This window comes from Giraffa tippelskirchi, chromosome 4 (genome assembly GCF_054371585.1).
Source record: "Giraffa tippelskirchi isolate mGirTip1 chromosome 4, T2T-mGirTip1v1.2.pri, whole genome shotgun sequence".
Lineage (NCBI taxonomy): Eukaryota > Metazoa > Chordata > Mammalia > Artiodactyla > Giraffidae > Giraffa > Giraffa tippelskirchi.
The window spans coordinates 212,145,361-212,165,192 of record NC_137278.1 but is presented as its reverse complement, the minus strand read 5'-3'; the positions used below and the strand labels follow the sequence as shown (position 1 = coordinate 212,165,192).

The following is a 19,832-nucleotide window of genomic DNA, read 5'->3' as shown; positions in this document are numbered from 1 at the left end:
GGGGGTGGAATAACCACGCGGGGCCACTGAGCAGGCTGCCGCTTTATTGGGGGGCCGCGGCCCCCGCCGGTGTGGCCCGGTGGGTGGGCGCCGAGAGACCGGTCCTTGGGGCTGTGCGGTGCGGGCGTGGGGCATTCGTCGTGGGGAGCAGAGCCTGGGGCAGGGGTGGCGAGTCGGCGTCGGGCGGAGACGGGTCAGGTCCTGACTGGACGTCTCGGCCGTCACGGAGAGACGGAAGGGAGCGCCGCCTCGTGGACTCAAGGGCTCGGCCCCGGGGTCTCCTGCGCGGAGCCCCCAGGGCGGTTACGAGGATCACGTCACACACAGTTCCGCCGCCCAGAGCGGGGGCTTGCTGCTGTAGGAGCGCCGCCGGCCGGCCGCCCCGCTGGCCGCCTCAGCCGCCTCGCTGGCCTCCGCGGCCACTTCGGGCTCGGCGGCCTCCGCCTCCCCGCAGTAAGGGGTCTCCAGTAGCTTCAGCACCCGCCGCACCTGCAGGGGGGTGGAGAGCGAGGGGGGCTGTTGGGGGCCGGCCCCCTCCGCAGCCGGCAGGGCGGGGGCGGCCGGGCGGCGCTTGCCTCTGAGAAGTCGCCGCTCTCCGCAGCCTCGATGGCGCCCTGCGCGATGTAATTCCTCAGCACGTACTTGGGGTTGTTGGCACGCATGACGCGCACACGCTCGGCCTGCCAGGCAGCCGCGTCGCCGCTGGCCTCCCGGTCCTTCTCCAGCCGGGCTCTGCAACCCACTGGGCGTCAGCCGCGCAGCCCTGCCCGTGCTGGGCGCCCCGGGGGTGGGGTGGGGGAGGGGGCGCCGGGGGTAGGGCAGGGGGGGCACCTGTAGTCGTGGAGCCACGCGGCCCAGCGGCTCCTGTTCTTGCCGTGCAGCTCAGCCGCGCTCAGCTGCTCCAGCCGCGACTGCTGCTCCACGCGCTCCAGCTCCCGAGCCAGGCTAGCCCGTGTGCCGATGAGCGCCAGGAGCTGCGGGTTTGACTGTGCCAGCATGAGCATCATGGACAGCTGCCTGCGCAGAGCGGGCGCGTGAGAAGCCCTGGGCCCGGCCTGCTACACCCGTCTGTGCTCGCCCAGTCAGGACGGAGCCCGGGTCTGATGGGCGGGGCAGACGGGGGAACACGACCAGCCGCCTGCCCTGTTCTGTGGCAGCCCCTGCAAGGGACAGGCCTGTCTCCCGCTGTTGACTCCGCCCACGGAGACCACAGGCCTGGATCCTGCACGGGGGAGGGGGCAGGGCTGCCCCGACACCCCTGGATCTCTGCTCAGCAGGTCCTGCCAGCTTCCGTCTCCCCCGGCACACTGCTGCACTAGATTCCTGCTGGCACCAAACTTGATGGGTTGAGTGTGGGCCGCACCTCCAGGACACAATGGTGCGGACACCCTGGGTGTCTGGAGACTGCGGGCCACGCCCAGGCTGTTCCTGGGGAGCCTCCCTGGAGCAGAGACCACCATGCCCCACCCTGTGCCACCTGGCCCCCCATTCCAGCGTCAGCATCGTGTACTTTCCTCTGACTGGCGGGCCTCAGGGCTACAAAGCCAGGGTCTGACCACCCACGGTTTCGTTCTAAATATTCCTCTCTTTCCGGAAACAAATTCCCGACAAGCAAGACCCAAGCACCCACCGGGGATCCATCTGGGGTCGGAAGGCGAGCTTCAGCTCCTCCAGGGAGGCACACTGTGCGGTTAGCGTGGCCAGGAACTCATCCAGGTCTGGGGACTCCGGCGCGGCTGGGAAGGAGCTCAGCAGGTAGAAGGAGTTTGTGAAGTCAGCACCTGGAACACAAAGCTGCTCAGGGCGCCGCCCCGTCACCAGACGACCACACGTGTTCATCCAGCACATGTGTGTGGAGCCCTGCTGGGCGTCAGGCCAGGGATTCCTGACCCCCACCCACCACCCCCAGCCCGTTCTCGGTGCCCCAGCTCGGTCCCCACTCTGCCTCCCAAGGCCTCCAAGCCCAGTTTCTTCATCTGTGACCTGAATAAACAGTCCAGGCACTGAGGCCGGCCCTGGCCCCCATCGCTGTCACCAAGTTCAGCACTGCACGCTCTGGGAGCTGCAAGGTTGAGACAGCAGAGGCCCTCAGATACCAGACGTGTCGTGTGACACCCTTGGCCTGGCTGGCTGTATCAGCGTCACTGTAACCCCTAAGAAAACGGCCAAAAACCAGACAGAAGAGAAAATGAGTGGGGAACCAGAAACACGAGCGTGACAGAAAATAAGGAACAAAAATGGTGTAAGACAGAAAACAACAAAGCAGCATAAATTCTTCCTTATCTGTAGTTACTTTTAAAGTAAATGGACTAGGGAGTTCCCTCGTCCAGTGGTTACGACTGTGCTTTTACTGCCAAGGGCATGAGGCCAACCCCTGGCTGGAGAACTAAGATCTGGAGAGGACCCCCCCTCCACACACAAAGTAAATGGATTAATGTCACTAATGTCAAAGAGCAAAGACCAGCAGAATGGATAAAATACACGATCCGATGACAGTAAGATACTGAAGACGCTTAAGTTGAAAGTGAAAAGATGGAAAAAATATCCCACACGAATAGTAAGCTAAAGAGTTGGGTGGCTATGCTGACCTCAGAAAAGTAGACTTTGTGTAAGCACTTGACAAAGAGGAGCACTAGATACGGGCGAGTCAGTGCAGCAGGAGCCCCCAACACACACTCAGAAAATGGAAGGGCAAACCCATTTTTTTGGCTGTGCTGGGTCATCCTTGTGGTTTGTGAGGGGCTTCTCTAGTTGTGCAAGGGCTTAGTTGTCCTGCAGCATGTGGGATCTTAGTTTCCCAACAAAGGATCAAACCCACGACCCCTGCATTGGAAGGCAGATTTACCACTGGACTACCGGGGAAGTCCCTGAATACATGTTAAAGAAACTGTACTCCAGTTAACAACAACCACAACAAAACAACTGAAGGGCGGAGTCTGGCAGTTTTGTAGGAGTTGGGATATCAGCACCTGACCCCGGACAGACGGCCAACAAGGAAACAAGGAACACCAAACACAGCTCTCCGCCCGAGCTCGCAGCTGCACGGTCTCCAGGACAGACCGTGTGTCAGGCCATAAAGTTAGTCTTAGTACCCTGAAAACACTGGTGTATTCTGCAACCACAATGGAAAGAAATTAGAAGTCACACACACACAAAAGAAATTAGAAGTCACAAATGGAAGGACAATTAGAGGGTGAGATGGTTGGATGGCACCATCGACTCAATGGACCTGAGTTTGAGCAAACTGGGACAGGGAAGCCTGGCTTGCTACAGTCCATGGCGTTGCAAAGAGTCAGACACAATTTTGTGACTGAATAATAATGTTAAAATTAATTAACTACTGGGTCTAAAAAGAAATCACAAGGGAAATGAGAAAACACTGGGAGGCATGAACCAAAAGCAGCAGTGCTCAGGGAAGTTTACAGTTATGTACGCCTGAACTAAAAGAACAGCACTCTCATCACCAGAAAAAACATGTAACTGCGTGTGGTAATCATTTCATGTTACACGTATACAGAGTCACGCTGCACGCCCGAGACCTGTAAGATGCTACACATTAGTTACTTCTCAATAAAAATATTTCAAGTCAATAACCTAATCTTACACCTAAGGAACTAGAAAAAGAACAAATAAGACCAAACTTAACAGAAAGGAAGATGAAAACAAAAGAACAAAAATAGAATGAGACCAAAATTGGTTGTTGGAAAAGATCAGTAAAACTGACAAAATTTTAGCTAAACCAATAAAGAAAAAATTGACTTTATTGACTACACCTTGACTGTGGATCACAATAAACTGTAGAAATCTTAAAAGAGGTGGGAATACCAGACCACCTGACCTGCCTCCTGAGAAATCTGTATGCAGGTCAGGAATCAACAGTTAGAACTGGACATGGAACAACAGACTGGTTCCAAATTGGGAAAGAAGTACGTCAAGGCTGTATATTGTCACCGTTTATTTAACTTCTGTGCAGAGTACGGCATATGAAATGTTGGACTGGATGAAGCACAAGCTGGAATCAAGACTGCCAGGAGAAATATCAATAACCTCAGATATGCAGATGACACCACCCTTATGGCAGAAAGTGAAGAAGAACTAAGGAGCCCCTTGATGAAAGTGAAAGAGGAGAGTGAAAAAGTTGGCTTAAAGCTCAACGTTCAGAAAACAAAGATCATGGCATCTGGTCCCATCACTCCATGCGAAATAGATGGGGAAACAGTGCAAACAGTGGCTGACCTTATTTTTGGGGGCTCCAAAATCACTGCAGATGGTGATTGCAGCCATGAAATTGAAAGACGCTTGCTTGCCCCTTGGAAGAAAAGCTATGACCAACCTAAACAGCATATTAAAAAGCAGAGATGTTACTTTGCCAACAAAAGTCTGTCTAGTCAAAGCTATGGGTTTTCCAGTAGTCATGTATGGATGTGAGAGTTGGACCATAAAGAAGGCTGAGCGCTGAAGAATTGATGCTTTTGAACTGTCGTGTTGGGGAAGACTCTTTAGATTCCCTTAGATTGCAAGGAGATCAAACCAGTCAATCCTAAAGGAAATCACTCCTGAATATTCATTGGAAGGACTGATGCTGAAGCTGAAGCTCCAATACTTTGGCCACCTGATGCGAAGAACTGACTCATTTGAAAAGACGCTGATGCTGGGAAAGATTGAAGGTGGGAGGAGAAGGGGACGGCAGAGGATGATGGTTGGATGGCATCACTGACTCAATGGTCATGAGTTTGAGCAAGCTCCGGGAGTTGGTGATGGACAGGGAGGCCTGGCGTGCTGCAGTCCACGGGGTTGCAAAGAGTCGGACACGACTGAGAGACTGAACTGAACTAACTGAAAACAGTAAGGAAAAAAAATAAGTAACAGTGAGGATATCACTACTGATTAGACAGAAATAAAAGACTAAGAGGACACTATGAATAATAATTCAGATAACTTACATGACAGACTCCTAAAAACATAAATTACCAAAACTGACTCAGGAAGAAAAAAAATCGCAATAGTCCCATAGCAAGTAAAGAGATTTTAAACTTCCTGACATAGGAAATGTCAGGACCAGAGGGCTTCATGGTAAATTCGGCCAAACATTTAAAGAAGAGTTAACACCAGTCCTCAGACTCTTCTAAAAAATAGGAGGAAACATTTTCAAACTCATTTTATGAAACCAGCACTGTCTCGATACCAAAGCCAAACAAAGGTACCATGAGAAAAGAAAGCCACACACCAATATCCCTTGTGAGTACACACGTAAGAAACCTCAGAAAATACCAGAAGGACCATGTAGGGTTTACCCCAGAATGTGACGGCTGTCTGTGCGTCCCTCCCAGATTCGTAGCTGGAGACCCAAACCTCGGGGATGGTGTTTGGAGACGGGGCCTTTGGGAGGTAGGCACCAGGGTGCGACCCTTCTAGCGGCACTGTGCTCCTGCTCCCCACTCTGCCCTGTGAGGACGCAGCCAGCAGATGGCACCCCGAGGCTGGTCGTCCAGCCACCGGGCTGTGAGAAGCAGTTTGAACGGAGGCAGGATACGGACAAAGAAGTAAAACTGCGTGGTCACCTCGACTGAGGCACAGAGTGAAAGCGCGGGGCAGTGGGTAGAAGGGAGTGTGCTCTGCCGAGAGGGGTCGCGTGTGAACTGGCCCGTGGCTCATGGCACACTCGCATGAAAGATGCTTTCCCCAAGGGCAGGAACAGCAAATGGCGCCTGGCCGGCCACTTCTGTTGGGCAGCACTGGGCCTCCGAGCCAGATGGGCCAGGAAGTCACACCCGCCCTGCAAAGGCAGTCCCTAGAGGACGGGAGACGGGGACCCAGGGAGACGCGGCTCGTGAGCAACCCGCCCTCACTCACCGGTCAAGTGCATGGTCTCCAGGAGCTGGGCCACCAGGGCGCCATCCCCCTCCTGCTCGGTCTGCACGAGGCCCAGCTTCTGGCGCATCTTCTGCAGGTAGTGCCGGCCGAACTCGGCGTCAAACTCCTCCGCCAGGATGGCCTCGGCCTGCGCGAGGGGCAGCGCGGGGTCCAGGGCCTCAGCCAGCTTCTGCAGGTTCCACTTGCATACCTCGGGCTGCCTGCTGTACGAGTAGCGCCCGGCGGTGTCGGAGGCGTTGCACACGTGATCAGGGTCGTACCTGCCACACGGGCAAGAGTGGGGTGGTGCCTAAAGGGCCAGCGAGCGGCCTGGGTGGACACCACTGTCCTGCCCTTCCCCACGGGGCCCTGCAGCCTCACCTGCCCCTTCGGCCCACTTTCTGCCCAAGAGCTGAGGGTGCTGTTTAAACGCTTCTGCGCTAAAGCCCTCTGGGGGATTCCTGCTCTGGGAACGGCTAGCTGACCAGGCCTTGCTGAGAATCCAACACTGAGCAAAACCTTCACAGAAGCAGCCGTGCGGGCCTGCAGGTCCTGCCCGTTGCCCTGTGATGCCTGCGCTGACGTGTGCCTCCCCTGGGGCCCCTGGCAGCAGCAGGACGCCCACCTGTCCAGGAAGCCGAAGGGCCCGTAGTCGATGGTGACCCCGACGATGCTCATGTTGTCTGTGTTGAGCACGCCGTGGCAGAAGCCCACGCACTGCCACTCGGCCACCAGCCGGGCCGTGCGCCGCGTCACCTGCAACAGGACGCCCGCAGCTACTCCCGCTGGGCCCGGCCCCTCCCCGGACCACCTGTGCCCGCGGGCCGGTCTCGCACCGCACGACTCCCGGAGGGCCTGCCCAGTGTCCTGTCCTGACTTGGGAAGAACACCCGAGGACGTGTGAGAAGGAACCACCCCAACACACACACTTATATACTCACTATTCTGGCTTTTACTCAAACCAGAGAAATAAGGGAACCTTGACATTCGCATGACACAGGCCCCCACAGGGGATGACCACGTTGTAAGAAGGAAGCCAGTCGCCACATTATCAGGCAAACCTGCCCCAGGTCCAGCCACTGTGCTCAGGGTCCTGCCTTACCCGGGGCTGCAGGGGACGAGGCTCCACCAGCCCAGCTGGGCAGCCAGCGCCCAACGCCAGACCTGCCACCCCACACCCAGCCAGAGGGGGAGCACCAGACCTACCACCCTGCACCCAGCCAGGACCCAGCACCAGACCAACCACCCCGCACCCAGCCAGGACCCGGCACCCAGCCAGGACCCAGCACCAGACCAACCACTCCACACCCAGCCAGGACCCAGCACCCAACCAGGACCCAGCACCAGACCAACCACCCCACACCCAGCCAGGACCCGGCACCCAGCCAGGACCCAGCACCAGACCAACCACTCCACACCCAGCCAGGACCCGGCACCCAGCCAGGACCCAGCACCAGACCAACCACTCCACACCCAGCCAGGACCCAGCACCCAGCCAGGACCCAGCACCAGACCAACCACCCCACACCCAGCCAGGACCCAGCACCAGACCTGCCGCCCCGCACCCAGCCGGGGGGGAGCACCAGACCTACCACCCCACACCCAGCCAGGACCCAGCGTCGGACCTGCTGCCCTGCACCCAGCCAAGGGGGAGCCCTGTGAGCCACAGGTGCGCCAGACAGCCCATGGTCTGCTGAGCAGCCCACACGCAGCGTGCCTCCTGAGGCCATGGGCGGTGTCCGCGTTGGACGGCTCCACGCTCGGCTTCACTGACCAAGAGACCAGGCTCAGGGAGGGGGGCCCAGGCTGCCACCTTGGGTGTGAGCTGAGCCTCAAGTCTCCCCGGCACTGCCCACGTGACAGATGGGAAGAAACTGTGTTGAAGTGGGGTCTGGGGAGGGACTGGGGCAGGCTGGGGCACAGTGCCAGCTGCGGGCCTTCAGCCCTCAGGAAGACCCCTGGCCCTGCCGTCTCCACGCCCCGGGCTGAGGCTGCACCCCTCCCACTGTGGCCACCGTGGGGGATGCCTGCACGGCCCCTGGGGCGGGACCACGCCTGAGAGTTCTGGGGAGCATTCAGCCCTGAGCCAGGAAAGTCAGCGTGTGCCCCAATCAAGAGGCTCAGGGGTGTGTGGTTGGGGCCACTGTGAGCGCAGGCCCCATGCGGGAGACCCAGCACCTGCCAGCCCTGACTCCCCCCCAGATCTCTGCATGGCTCCTCGAGGCCGCTCAAACGGGGGTCTGCCCCAGGACCCTGACCCTCAGCATCTGAGAAGCTAGCCCTGGGCCAAGCCAGTGGGTGGTGATGAGGGTTTGGGACAAGAGGGGACTCAGAGGGCAGGACACCCAGTGCCCACCCTCGGGGGGCGGCCCCCACTGACCTCCCGGAAGAAGGCGGCGTGTCTCTGCACATGGTCCCCGGGGTGAGAGGCCTGGATCTCGGGGTAGAAGGTGCTGATGACGTAGTCAAGCATCTGCAGTCGGATGTCGTCCCTCCCCTCGCTGGGGCCCGCCCGCCCCGTGTGCTCGTCCCTGGCCTTGAAGATCTCGAAGGAGCCGAACCTGGAGGGGAGACCCACGCTGACAACAGGTTAAACGTGACGCCTCCCTTCTCGAGTGAGGCGGGAAGGGGGTTGCTGCCAACGCTCGTGGCCAGAGCAGGGGTGGGTGGGGGACAAACCATCCAAACACTGCTGGTCTTCAGGGACACAGGCTGATACAGGGCGCCTCCCAGGGCACGTGGGGCTGGAGGGCCACGGGCGCCCCGCGGGCATGACGGGAATCCGTGCCATCTTTCTGAGGGAGGCAGCCTGTCGTGCGGTGACCCGGGGGTCAGCAGTGGGGCGCTCACACCCCTAGGGGACGGGGCAGCGTCCAGAGTCACATTTGGTGGTCACACGGGGGCGACCACCGGCAGTTCACGGGTGGAGGCCAGGGGCGCTGCCCGGCCGCCTACACGATGCAGACCAGCCCTCAGCAGACCAGCCGGTCCAGACACCACTGGCCTGGCCGAGGCCCTGGGTCCCCGAGGACACGGCCGACACGGGCCCAGCACAGCCCCAGCAGCTCCACCCCAGAGACAAAGGCAAAGCCGGAGACGGCTGAGCCCCCTGATCCCGAGACTGCCACAGCCGCCTCCTGGCAACTGGCTTTGGGTGGCTGGTACCGAGCGCTCCAATTCCAGACAGCTTGGTGACATCGAGGACTCAGGGCCCCCGGCAGGGGAGGCCTCCAGACAGCAGACAGGGACAGTGGGAGCGGGCGTACCGGGCGTCACGGCCACTCGTCCAGCGATGCGGGTGAGCCATTTTCCCGGGGTGCCTGACGCAGCCCCCGGTCACAGACCCCAGGTCGCAGCTCTGGGCTCGCTGCCCAGCCCCTGCCCTGCAGACGGGTGTGCGCGGGTGGGCGGCATTACCTGAGGAATGTGGGGGCCAGGCGGAGTACCACGGCGCACGGCTCGGGCCGGGGGTTCCCGTCGTAGAAGATGTCCCGCACGACGGTGGACTGGGACGTGACGCAGGCGCCCGCCCGCGTGGTGGGGACGCCCAGGTGGAACATGGCCTCACTGCACAGGAACTCACGGATGCTGGAGCGCAGCACCTTGCGGCCGTCGGCCTGTCTGAGGTCAAGCACAGAGGTCACTGCTGGGTGCCAGTAATGCAGGCGCAGCCGCAGGCCGAAGGGACTGGAGGAAAGCCGCTACCGGCTTTTTAAGAACAGCCCGTGAGCAGCTCTGACGTCACCGTAGTACGTGTCTGTTCTGAATGACCCCAGATGCTGTGCCCCTAATGTCCTGCAGGTCTAGATCCACAGCATGGGTGCCCGGCCTGCCGTGGGGGCCGAGTCCACAGGGAGAGCCGTTCCTTGGGTCACACGCACACTCCTAACTCTACAGTTCCGTTTCTATGAGCTCCCTTTGTAAAACACACAGACGCAGCACTGCTTGTGGTGGAGGGGGACTTCAGCTCACCATGGGCAGCTCCGAATGACTCGGACGTTCTCTTACCCTAAACTGACATTATTATTATCTTAAATAGACTTTATTTTCCTAGGCAGTGTTAGGTTCCCAGCAAAACTGATCAGAAGGCAAAGAGATTTCTCGTATATCCCCCACCACACACACACACAGCCTACCCCAGCATCAACATTCCTACCAGACAGGACATTTATCAGTCAGTGAACCCACACTGACATGTCACCATCCCCCAGAGCCCGTGTTCACATCAGGGTTCACCCTTGGTGTTGCCCATCCTATGGGCCTGGACAGCTGCCCAGTGCCAGGGACCCACCTGTGACTCCAGGGTCGCACAGAGACGTTTCACTGCCCAAAGTCCTCCGTGCCCCACCGAGCCATCTCTCACCTCCCAAGCCCTGGTCTTTTTACTGTCTCCAGAGTTTTGCCTTTTCCAGAATGTCAGTGTCACAGACTTGGAATCATACTGCGTGACCTTTTCAGATTGACTTTCTTCACTTACTGATATGCATCCAAGTTTCCAACATGTTTTTCTTATAGCTTGATGGTTCATTTCTTTTTTTTCCCCCCTATTCTTTTGCTGAATAATATTCCATTTTCTGGATGGGCCAGGTTTTATCTATTCACCTTGAAGGACATCTTAGTGCCTTCCAAGTTTTGGCAATTAGGAATACAGTTGCTGTGAACATCCATATACAGAGTTCCATGTGGACATGTTTTTAACTCCTTTGATCATATGGTGACAATATATTTGGCTTGGTAAGAAACCACCACAGTCTTCCCAGGCAGCTGAACCATTCTGCATTCCCAGCAGTGAGGAGTGTGCTTTCCTGTTGTCAGTGTCCTGGAATTTGGCTGTTCTCAGGGGTGTAGTAGTGTCTTATTGTTTTTAATTTGCATTTTCCCGATGACACATGATGTGAAATATCTTTCCATGTGCTTATAAGCCATCTCTGTATCTTCTTTGGGAAGGTGTCTAACAAAGTCTTTGCCCCATTTTAAAATCAGTTTGTTTTCTTACTGTTGAGTTTTAAGAGTTCTTTGTATGTTTTGGATAACAGACATTTATCAGATGTGTCTTTGGCAGAGATTTTCTCCCAGTCTGTGGCTTGTCATTCTCCTGACACTTTCACAGAAGTTTTACATTTAATAAAGTCCAGCCTAACATTTCTTTCATGGATCCTGTCTTCTGTGTTGTATCTAAAAGTTATTTCCATACCTGAGGTCATTCAGATTTTCTGTTTTATCTTCTAGGAGTTTTACAGTTTTGCCTTTTGTGTGTAGGTCTGTCAGCTAATTCTTGTAGAAGGTGTCAGGTCTGTGTCTAGATTCTTTTTTTAATACGGCTATCAACAGAGCAGAGAGCCCAGAAATAGACCCGCATAAATACGGATCTTTGACAAAGGAGCAAAGGAAGTCCGATGGAGCAATTCTCAACAGACTATCGTTGCTCCATCGGACTGCCTTTGCTCCTTTGTCAAAGATCCGTATTTATGCGGGTCTGTTTCTGGGCTCTCTGCTCTGTTCCACTGATCTGTCTGTCCATTCTCTGGCCAAAACCACATCCTCTTGATTACCACTGCTTTATAGTTATTCCTGAAGTGGGGGCAGTGCCAGTCCTGCTTTGTTCTTCTCCCTCAATATTGTGTGAGCTCTTCTGGGTCTTCTGCCTCTTGATATAAATTTTAGAATCATTTTGTCAATTTCTACAAGATAACTTGCTAAGACTTTAATTGGGGTTGCATTGAACCAACAGACTGAGTTGGGAAGAACCGGTACCTTGGCAATATTAAATCTCCCCTCCGTGAACATGGGGTATCTTTACACTGATTCACTTATTTACCAGTCTTGCAGTTTTCCTCACAGAGATCTTTCGTTAGATTCACACCTAAGTACTTCACTTTTAGGAATGCTAATGTAAACAGTGCTTTTAATTTCAAATTCCACTTGTCATCGCTTGGCTATTGTCCAGTAGTAACTCTGTATCCTGCAACGTTGTTATAACTGCTCTGAGCTCATTTTGGTCCATTCTTCGAGATTTTCTACATAGATGTCTATTTGCAAACAAAGATGGTTTTTATTTCTTTCATCTCAATGTGTATACCTTTGATTTTCTTACCTTGTTGCATTAGCCAGGACCTCCAGGGATGCTGAGAAACAATGGTGAGATGGAACATCTTTGACTTGTTTCTGATCTTAGTGGGAAAGCTCTGAGGTTCTCATGATGAAGTAGATTTAGCTATAGGTTTTCTGTAGATACTCTATTAAGTTGAGGAAGTTCCTCTCTATTTCTGATTTATCATGAATAGTGTTCGAGTCTGTCAAATGCCTTTTCTGCTTCAACTAATATATTTTCATTTTTCAGCCTGTTGATCTGATGGATCACATTGATTGATTTTTGAATGTTGAACCAGCCTTGCATACTTGAAATAAATCCATTTGGTGGTGATGTATAATTCTTTTCATACACTGTTGAATTGGATTTGCTAATGTTTTGTTGAGGATTTCTTCGTCTATGTTCTTGAGGGACTTTGGTCTGTAGTTTTCTTGTATTTCCTTTGTCTAGATCTGGTATCAGGGCAACACTGGACTCAGAATGAGTCAGGGAGTAGTTCCTCTGCTTCCATTCTCTGAAAAGAGTGGCATAATTTTGTCCTTAAATGTTTGGTAGAATTCACCAGTGAACTCATCTGGGCCTGATGCTTTCTGTTTTGGAAGGCTACTAACTGATTCAATTTCTTCAATATATATAGACCTATTCAGATTGTCTATTTTTTCTTGTGAGTTTTGGAAAATTTTGTCTTTCAAGGAATTGGTCCTTTTCATCTAGGCTAGGCAAATCTGTGAGCACAGTACTGTTCGAAGTATTTAATTATCCTTTTAATGTCTATATGAATTGTATGATCTTCCCTCTTTGATTTCTGGTATTAGTAATTGCGTCCTTTCTTTCTTAGCCTGGCTAGGGGCTTACTGATTTTATAGATATTTTCAAAGAAAAAGCTTCTGGTTTCACTGATTTCCTCCATTTATTTCCTATTTCAACTTCACTGATTTCTGCTCTAACTTTCCTTCTTCTTTTTTGTTTGCTTTGGAAAGCAGCTATGCTCACCACTACGCCACCAACACACATTTTTTTTTTTTTTTGCTGACTTTGGATTGGATTTGCTCTTTTCTTTGTAGTTTCCTAGTGGAAGCTTCGGAGAAGGCAATGGCACCGCACCCCACTCCAGTGCTCTCGCCTGGAAAATCCCATGGACGGACGAGCCTGGTGGGCTGCCATCTACGGGGTCGCATCGAGTCGGACACGACTGAAGCGACTTAGCGGCAGCAGCAGCAGCAGGTGGAAGCTTAAATATTGGTTTTAGACCTCTTTTTTTTAACCAACATATGCACTCACTGCTATAAATTCCCTTCAAAGCACTGCTTTCACTGTGCCCCACACATTTGATATTTGCACTTTCATTTAGTTCAAAACATTCAAAAATTTCTCTCGGGATAGTGGCTCAGATGGTAAAAGAATCTGCCTGCAATGCTGGAGACTCAGGTTCAATCCCTGGGTTGGGAAGATCCTCTAGAGAAGGGAATGGCTACCCACTCCAGTATTCTTGCCTGGAGAATTCCACAGAGGAGCCTGGTGGGCTACAGTCCATGGAGTTGGAGAGTCAGACATGACTGAAGCAACTAACATGCATTATTTAGAAGAATGTTGCATCATCTCCAAGAATTTGGGGGTTTCTAGTGATCTGTTATTGATTTCTAGTTTGATTCCATTGTGGCCTGAGAACAGACACTGTATAATTTCTATTTTTTAAAATTTGTTAAGGTGTGTTTTATGGCCTAGAATGTGGTTTATCTGGATAAATGTTCCATGTGAGCCTGAGAAGAATATGTATTCTGTTGTTAGATGAAGTAGGCCTAGATGTTCATTATATCCAGTTGATTTGATGGTATTAATTGAGCTTAAAAGTGTCCTTATCAATTTTCTGCCTGTTGGCTCTGCCCATTTCTGATAGAGGGGTGTTGAAGTCTCAACTATGATAGCAGGTTCCTCTATGCCTCTCTGAAGTTGTTTCTGCCGAATGGCACTCTGATGCTGCTGTCTGGCACATATACCTTAAGAATGGGCCTCCCTGATATAGCTCAGTTGGTAAAGAATCCACCTGCAATGCAGGAGACCCTGGTTTGATCCCTGGGTTGGGAAGATCCCCTGGAGGAGGGAAAGGCTACCCACTCCCGTCTTCTGGCCTGGAGAATTCCACAGACTGTATTGTCCATGGGGTCGCAAAGAGTCGGAAACGACTAAGCGACTTTCACTCACTCACTCACTCACCTTAAGGACTGTTCTGCCGGGTTGGCCCCTTCATTTTGTCATGCCCCTCTTTATCCCTAATAACTTTCCTTACTCCAAAGTCCACTCTTTCTGGAATTAATATGGCTACTCCTGCTTGTTTTTGGACTAGTGTTAGCATGATAGACTAGTATCCATTTACTTTTAAACTACATGTGTCTTCATATTTAAAGTGGATTTCTTATGGACAACATATAGGAGTTTTAAAAGAACTCTTGGACAGTATCTTGCGTCTTAATTAGTATGTTTAGACCAAAGTGTTTTCCTTTCACTCTTTTTCTTTTGTGGTTTTAGTTCAGCATTTTTAAATTGCATTTCCTCCTTTTTCACTAGTTCTCTCCTGGCGTATCAATGATACTTTTTTTGTGCTTTGTTTTTTTACTCTTTAAAAAATGGTTGCCCTGGAGTTTGTAACACACATTCACAACTAATCCAAGTTTACTTTCAAGTACCATTATACTATTCCATGGGTAGTATGAGTACTTCATAATAACAGAACAATCCCAACCTCTTCCTCCCATCCCTTATTCCATTTGCTGTCATTAATTTCACTTACACAAAATCAAATGCATTGTTTCTACTATTTTAAACTATTACCTGTTGTATCAGTTAAGATGAAAAGTGAAGGTTTTATTCTACACTCACTTCCTTCTCCTGTGCTCTGCCTTTGTTTATGTTGATTCAAGTTCCTGACCTGTACCATTTTCATTCTCTACAAAGAACATCTTTCAACATTTTTTGCAAGACAGATCTAATGGTAACAATTTCCCTCAATTTTTGTTTGAGGTAGTCTGTGTCTCCTTCACTGCTGAAGGATAATTTCACAGGGCACAGAATTCTAGGTGGGTGAATTTTTTCCCCTTACTCCACTTTCCTATGCTTGCCTGGCTTTTGAGAAGTCAGATGTCATTCTAATCTCTGCTCGTCTGTAGGTGAAGTGTTTCCTTCCTCTAGCTTTTTTCACTTTTTCCCTTTACTTTTGCTTTTCTGTAGTTTGAAAATTCTAAGCCCAGTGTAGTTTTTTTTTCCGGGGGGGGGGTGGGGAGCAGGCAGACATTTATCTTGCTTGGTGTGTTCTGAGGTTCTTCGTTCTGTTTGGCATCTGGTATTAATTTGGGGAAATTCTCAGTCATTACATTAAATATTTCTTTTGTCCCTTTTTCTCTTTCTCTCCTGGTATTCCTACTACATGCTACCTCTTTTGCAGCTGTCCTGCAGTTCTCGGGATAGTGTTTGGGCTTTTTCAGTTTTTTTCTTTTTTTTGCTTTGCATCTTTGTAGGTTTCTCCTGAGAGATCCTCAAGCTCAGAGATTTTTCCTCATCTGTGTCCAGTCTAGTAGTATGTCCATTAGAGGCATTCTTCATTTTTGTTAGTGTTTTTACTAGAAATCTCTAGCATTTCCTTCTGGTCTTTCTCAGAACGTCCATCTCTCTGCTCACGTTGCCCATCTGTTCTTGCACGCTGCCTACTTTATCCATTAGAGCCTTTGACATATTAATCACAGTTATGTCAAGTCTTTGGCCTGATAGTTCCAACACCTCTGCCATGTCTGAAGCTAATTCTGACACTGGCTCTGTCTCTTCCAACTGTGTTCTCTGCCTTTTAGTATGTTTTATAATTTTTTCTTGATAGCCAGGCGCGATGTTCGGGGCAAAAGAACAGCTGTAAGCAGGCCTCTGGATGCGGTGGTGGGTGACAGGTGCTGGGTGGAGGCCTCAGACTGTCAGGGAAACTGGGTCTCCGGACTGAGAACATCCACACGTGCTTTCAGTCTCCTCTCTGCCAGAGGCTGGAGCTGGGCACTGAGGTCAGTCAAGCTCTGAGAAGACCCCAGCAGGTCAGCCTTGGGTTAACTAGCTTCCCCAGGGCAGGCTTGCTAAGAGCACAGCGCTCCTGTGAGCTTCAAATGGCCCCATGTCCCCACTCCTGCCAGAAGCACAAAGGGATTTTCCACCAGCATTCACTGTGAGAGCCTAATAGAGCTCCAGGAGGTAAAACTCACCGAAGTGCAGGGGCCCCTAACGACTGGGGCCCTTGGGCTTTTAACTGGCTTGTCCACACTGAGCCTCCAGCAAACTATCACTGGCAGCGCAAGAGTCCCTGCAGATCCCTGTTCTGGTGAAGCGCAATTCTGTCTTTGCTTGTCAGTCTCTCCAGTTGGGTGGCAGTCAGGGGTGGGCAGCGATTTGCCCTCTGACCTCACTTTTCTTGCAGATCTAAGAAGACTTGTTGATTTTCCAGTTTGTTCAGCTTTTCACCCATTAGAACGGAGTGACGATATCCAAAGTTTCTTACTCTATCTTTTTCTAAATTAAAGAAGGAAAGTCACAGCAGTGCATGAGAACAGCTGGCCTGCATGAGCCATGTCCTTAGCCCCCTCCATGTAAGGTGAGGCGGCTGGACACCTCGACCTCCAAGAGCCCCCACCCAGCAAGCAACTACAACAAAGTGAGTTTGGATCTCTGCCCTTCAGAATTGGGCCTGGTGTCCTGGCCTGGCCCAGGGCACAGAAGCATCCGAGCGCTCCCCCAGCAGGAAGGCACTTGAGACAACTTAGAAAATTCTCTAGGAATAAAAAAAACTCTGGGCTCACTTCCGTCTCACCTGCCAAAGGACACAGACACTGCATGAAGGTGCCAGGGATGCACCTCTACCCACGTCCTCTGCAGGGAAGAGGCCAGTATGAGTTTGAGGTGCTGGGGCATACGCCTAAAGTGGGACCAGGGGTCAGCAGAGACCTCCACGGGCCTCCACACTGTGTGGGGACCACCTTGGCCTCCTGCCTCACCCTCACCTGGGAGAGGCTTATTCCAGGTGTGACTGACACCTTTAGAAACCAGACCTGACGGTCACCCCAAGGCTGTCTGCAGGCTGACCGCACCTACCTCTGGTTGGTGAAACTCAACACAGCTGCATCCCACTCACCCTCTTGTGGTCTGTAATCTGTCCTCAAATGTCACTCCACCCCCGCCCTGGCCTATTCAGCAGGAAGCCAGCACTGCTCAAGCTAATTGTGGATCTGGTAAAAATGATCCAGAAAACAGGCAGGCTACCTCCTTGCCCAAGGCGAGGCACCAAAAGCAGAAACCAGAACCGTATAATGATTCACACAGCAAGGGTACAGGGCCTTCCCTAACCCTGCCCAACAGAGGCCCAAGCACACATGGCAAGCTCCCTGCACCTGCCGTTCCGAAACCCCAACCCCCAGGGAGGCAAAGGCAAGAAGCCACCTGTCCCTCCACCCCCCAACTCACACCTAGGGACTCCAGCAGCTGCTGGCCTAAACCACCCACACCACTTCAGATGTTAGCCTCAAGTGTTGTGGAGGCTGGGGACCCCAGGAAACTTTGGGGGTGGTAGGTGGGCACAAGTCTGCCAACAGTCAGACAGCCCCTTTCTTTTAAAGGACTTCAGGTCTGGAAACACTGAAAACTCAGGTCTTCAAATATTAAAAGCAACTTCCAGCAGCATGTTACTCTCAAAAAAAATTTTTTATAACAAAATCAAATGGTCAAAATGAACACATGAAGTTGAAAGAAGCCCATACAATGTACAAGCCCCAGTGTGAGACATTTACACATGATCGAAGGAGCAGAAATGCTTCCAGTAGCCACAGGTGCAGACAGCTCTGAGCAGGCTGTTCCAGGACTATGGTGGGGGTGCCAGGCTGAACTCAGGACGTCCCAGACACAGAAAGGCTTGAAGACTGGGGTATGAGGAAGAACCTGAGGACCTGAGGTGGAGCTGCTACAGATTGGGGGGAGGGTGCGGGCCGGGTTCAGTCCCTGGACAGAGGGGAGGCAGCGCTCGTGGGAGGGGCAAGACAACAGCTACACCTTCAGAATGTCTTTGAATATAAAACTCCAAGTTAGGTGTAATTCTTCTGGCCATTCAACAAGCATTTAACAATATGGGCGACGGATACGAACTTTTTTTGTGTTAAAGAGCAGAAGAGCCTGTCAGCCGCAGGCATACAGCAGAGGCGGGACAGCTGGGCACCCTACCGGGTAGGGGTGTCAGGATCCGGACGCAGGCCGGCACCACGCCGGCAGCACGAGCCCCTGGAGAAGCACGGACAGCGCCCACCTCACCGCGCCCTCAGAGCAGGGCTGCCCCAGGTGCTCGGAGTAAGCAGGCATCCGCGGGGCTGTGTGTGTGGGAGGCAAGCCGATGGCCCGGTCAGCATTCAGACGAAGCCTTGAGCGCCGGAGCGCTGGCAGTCCCGCGGCGCACGTGGTAAACACGAGCGTGTCACGCGCAGAGCTGGCTCCGAAGTCCCCGGGTCGTTTATCAGAACAGCACGGGCAGCGGCCAGCGCGGCGGGATCAGACGCTAAGCCGGACCCGAGAGGCGGCAGGGCCGCACCGTGCCAGGCGGGGGCGCCCAGGAGCCGCGGCACAGCTCCCGGCCTCTCGTCCCGGCCCTGGGCCTTGGGCCTCGGCTCGGGCGCGGCTGCCCAGCTCGCTCTACGGCCCCAGGCCACACGCCTCATCCCCGACCGCCCGGCGGGTGAGCGGGAGCACCCCCAAACACACCTGGAGAAGGGCGTGGGCCCCGCGCCCTTGAGCTGCAGCTCCCAGCGCTCGCCGGCCTCGGTGCACACCTCGCCCAGGTACATGGCGGCGCCGTCGCCCAGCTGCCCGGCGAACTGGCCGAACTGGTGGCCGCAGTAGCAGTGCGCGGCGGGCTCGGCGCCCGGCAGCAGCGCGTTGCCGCTGAAGAAGAGCGCGGCCTCGGCCTCGCGCGCCTCGCGGGCGGCGGCGGCGGCGGGCGGCGCGCCCAGGCCCAGCAGCGCCAGCGCGGGCTCCGACAGCGCCACGACGCGCGGCCGCCGCAGGGGCTCGGGCCGCGCGCGGCTGAAGCAGGCGCCGGGCACGGGCCGCGGCGCGGACGGGGCGCCCTCAGGGCCGGGCGGCGGCGTCTCCACAGGCAGCGCGCGCAGGGCGCGGTTGTCGAAGCGCAGCCCGGCCAGCCAGTGGGGCGCGGGCTCCATGGCGCCGGCCAACGCGGAGCAGCGGGCGGGCGGCGGGCGGCGGCCGAGGGGCGGCGGCCGGGCGCGGGCGACCGCGAGCGAGGTCGCGAGCGCTGCGCGGAGCGCGGCCATCTGAGGCGCCGCAGCGGCGGAAGCCCCGCCGCCCCGACAGGAAGTCCCACTGCCCCGGAAGCTCCGCCGCCCCGACAGGAAGTCCCTCCCCGGGCTCGCCTCCCGGTTGCCCGGGCCGCGCCTGACTGACAGGGACGCTGCAGTCCGTGGGGTCGCACAGAGTCTGACACATCTGAGCCGAACCGGACGCCCGCGGAAGCCTGGCTCTGACTGGTGGCGCCGTCCGTCCGCCTCCTCTCCAGGTCCTGCCTGGGGGACCGCGAGGTCCCGGCCGGACCCGGGGGGAGCGCGCGGCGAGGACTGCCCCGCGCCACGGCGGCAGGTCCTGGAGGTCCGCCCAGCGGGGCTCCGGCCCGTCCGGACTGAGCGCCCCGGGCCCGTGACCGTGCCGAGTGACGGCCTCAGGGGACCCTCGGGGTGCTCCCCAGTTGCTCGTGAAGCAGGATCGGCTTTGTTGGGGTCTGGCCCTTGACTGTCCTTTGCCCAGCGCGCACAGGACAGGGGGGAAAGACGGCGGCGCTGGTTCAGATCTGGCCGGAAGTCAGGGAGCA

At 54.3% G+C, this 19,832-nt stretch overlaps 1 protein-coding gene across 3 annotated transcripts; it reads right to left on the bottom strand.

The window, feature by feature from the left end:
* Positions 1 to 24: 24 nt before the first annotated feature.
* SELENOO (selenoprotein O) lies at positions 25 to 19,316 on the bottom strand. 3 transcript variants are annotated; one of them, XM_081590964.1, is made up of 9 exons: positions 18,713 to 19,316; positions 9,271 to 9,474; positions 8,234 to 8,414; positions 6,479 to 6,609; positions 5,854 to 6,134; positions 1,631 to 1,781; positions 832 to 1,017; positions 576 to 732; positions 25 to 489 (listed from the first exon to the last, which is right to left on the bottom strand). In XM_081590964.1, the coding sequence occupies exons 1-9, from the start codon at positions 19,279 to 19,281 to the stop codon at positions 304 to 306; spliced, it is 2,046 nt and encodes a 681-aa protein (XP_081447090.1). In that variant the 5' UTR covers positions 19,282 to 19,316; the 3' UTR covers positions 25 to 303. The 3 variants fall into 3 exon arrangements, with proteins under 3 accessions (XP_081447090.1, XP_081447091.1, XP_081447092.1); XM_081590965.1 differs by having other exon boundaries at positions 8,230 to 8,414; positions 9,271 to 9,470; XM_081590966.1 differs by lacking the exon at positions 576 to 732.
* Between the last annotated feature and the right edge of the window lie 516 nt (positions 19,317 to 19,832).

Bases quoted from the DNA above. Each gene is read 5' to 3' on its own strand.
- SELENOO (XM_081590966.1), bottom strand. From the start codon at position 19,281: ATGGCCGCGCTCCGCGCAGCGCTCGCGACCTCGCTCGCGGTCGCCCGC. The intron at 8,415-9,270 runs GTAATGCCGCCC...TCTCCCCTCCAG, and splicing joins CTGGCCCCCACATTCCTCAG to GTTCGGCTCCTTCGAGATCT. The intron at 1,782-5,853 runs GTGAGTGAGGGC...TTTGTGTTCCAG, and splicing joins GGAGACCATGCACTTGACCG to GTGCTGACTTCACAAACTCC.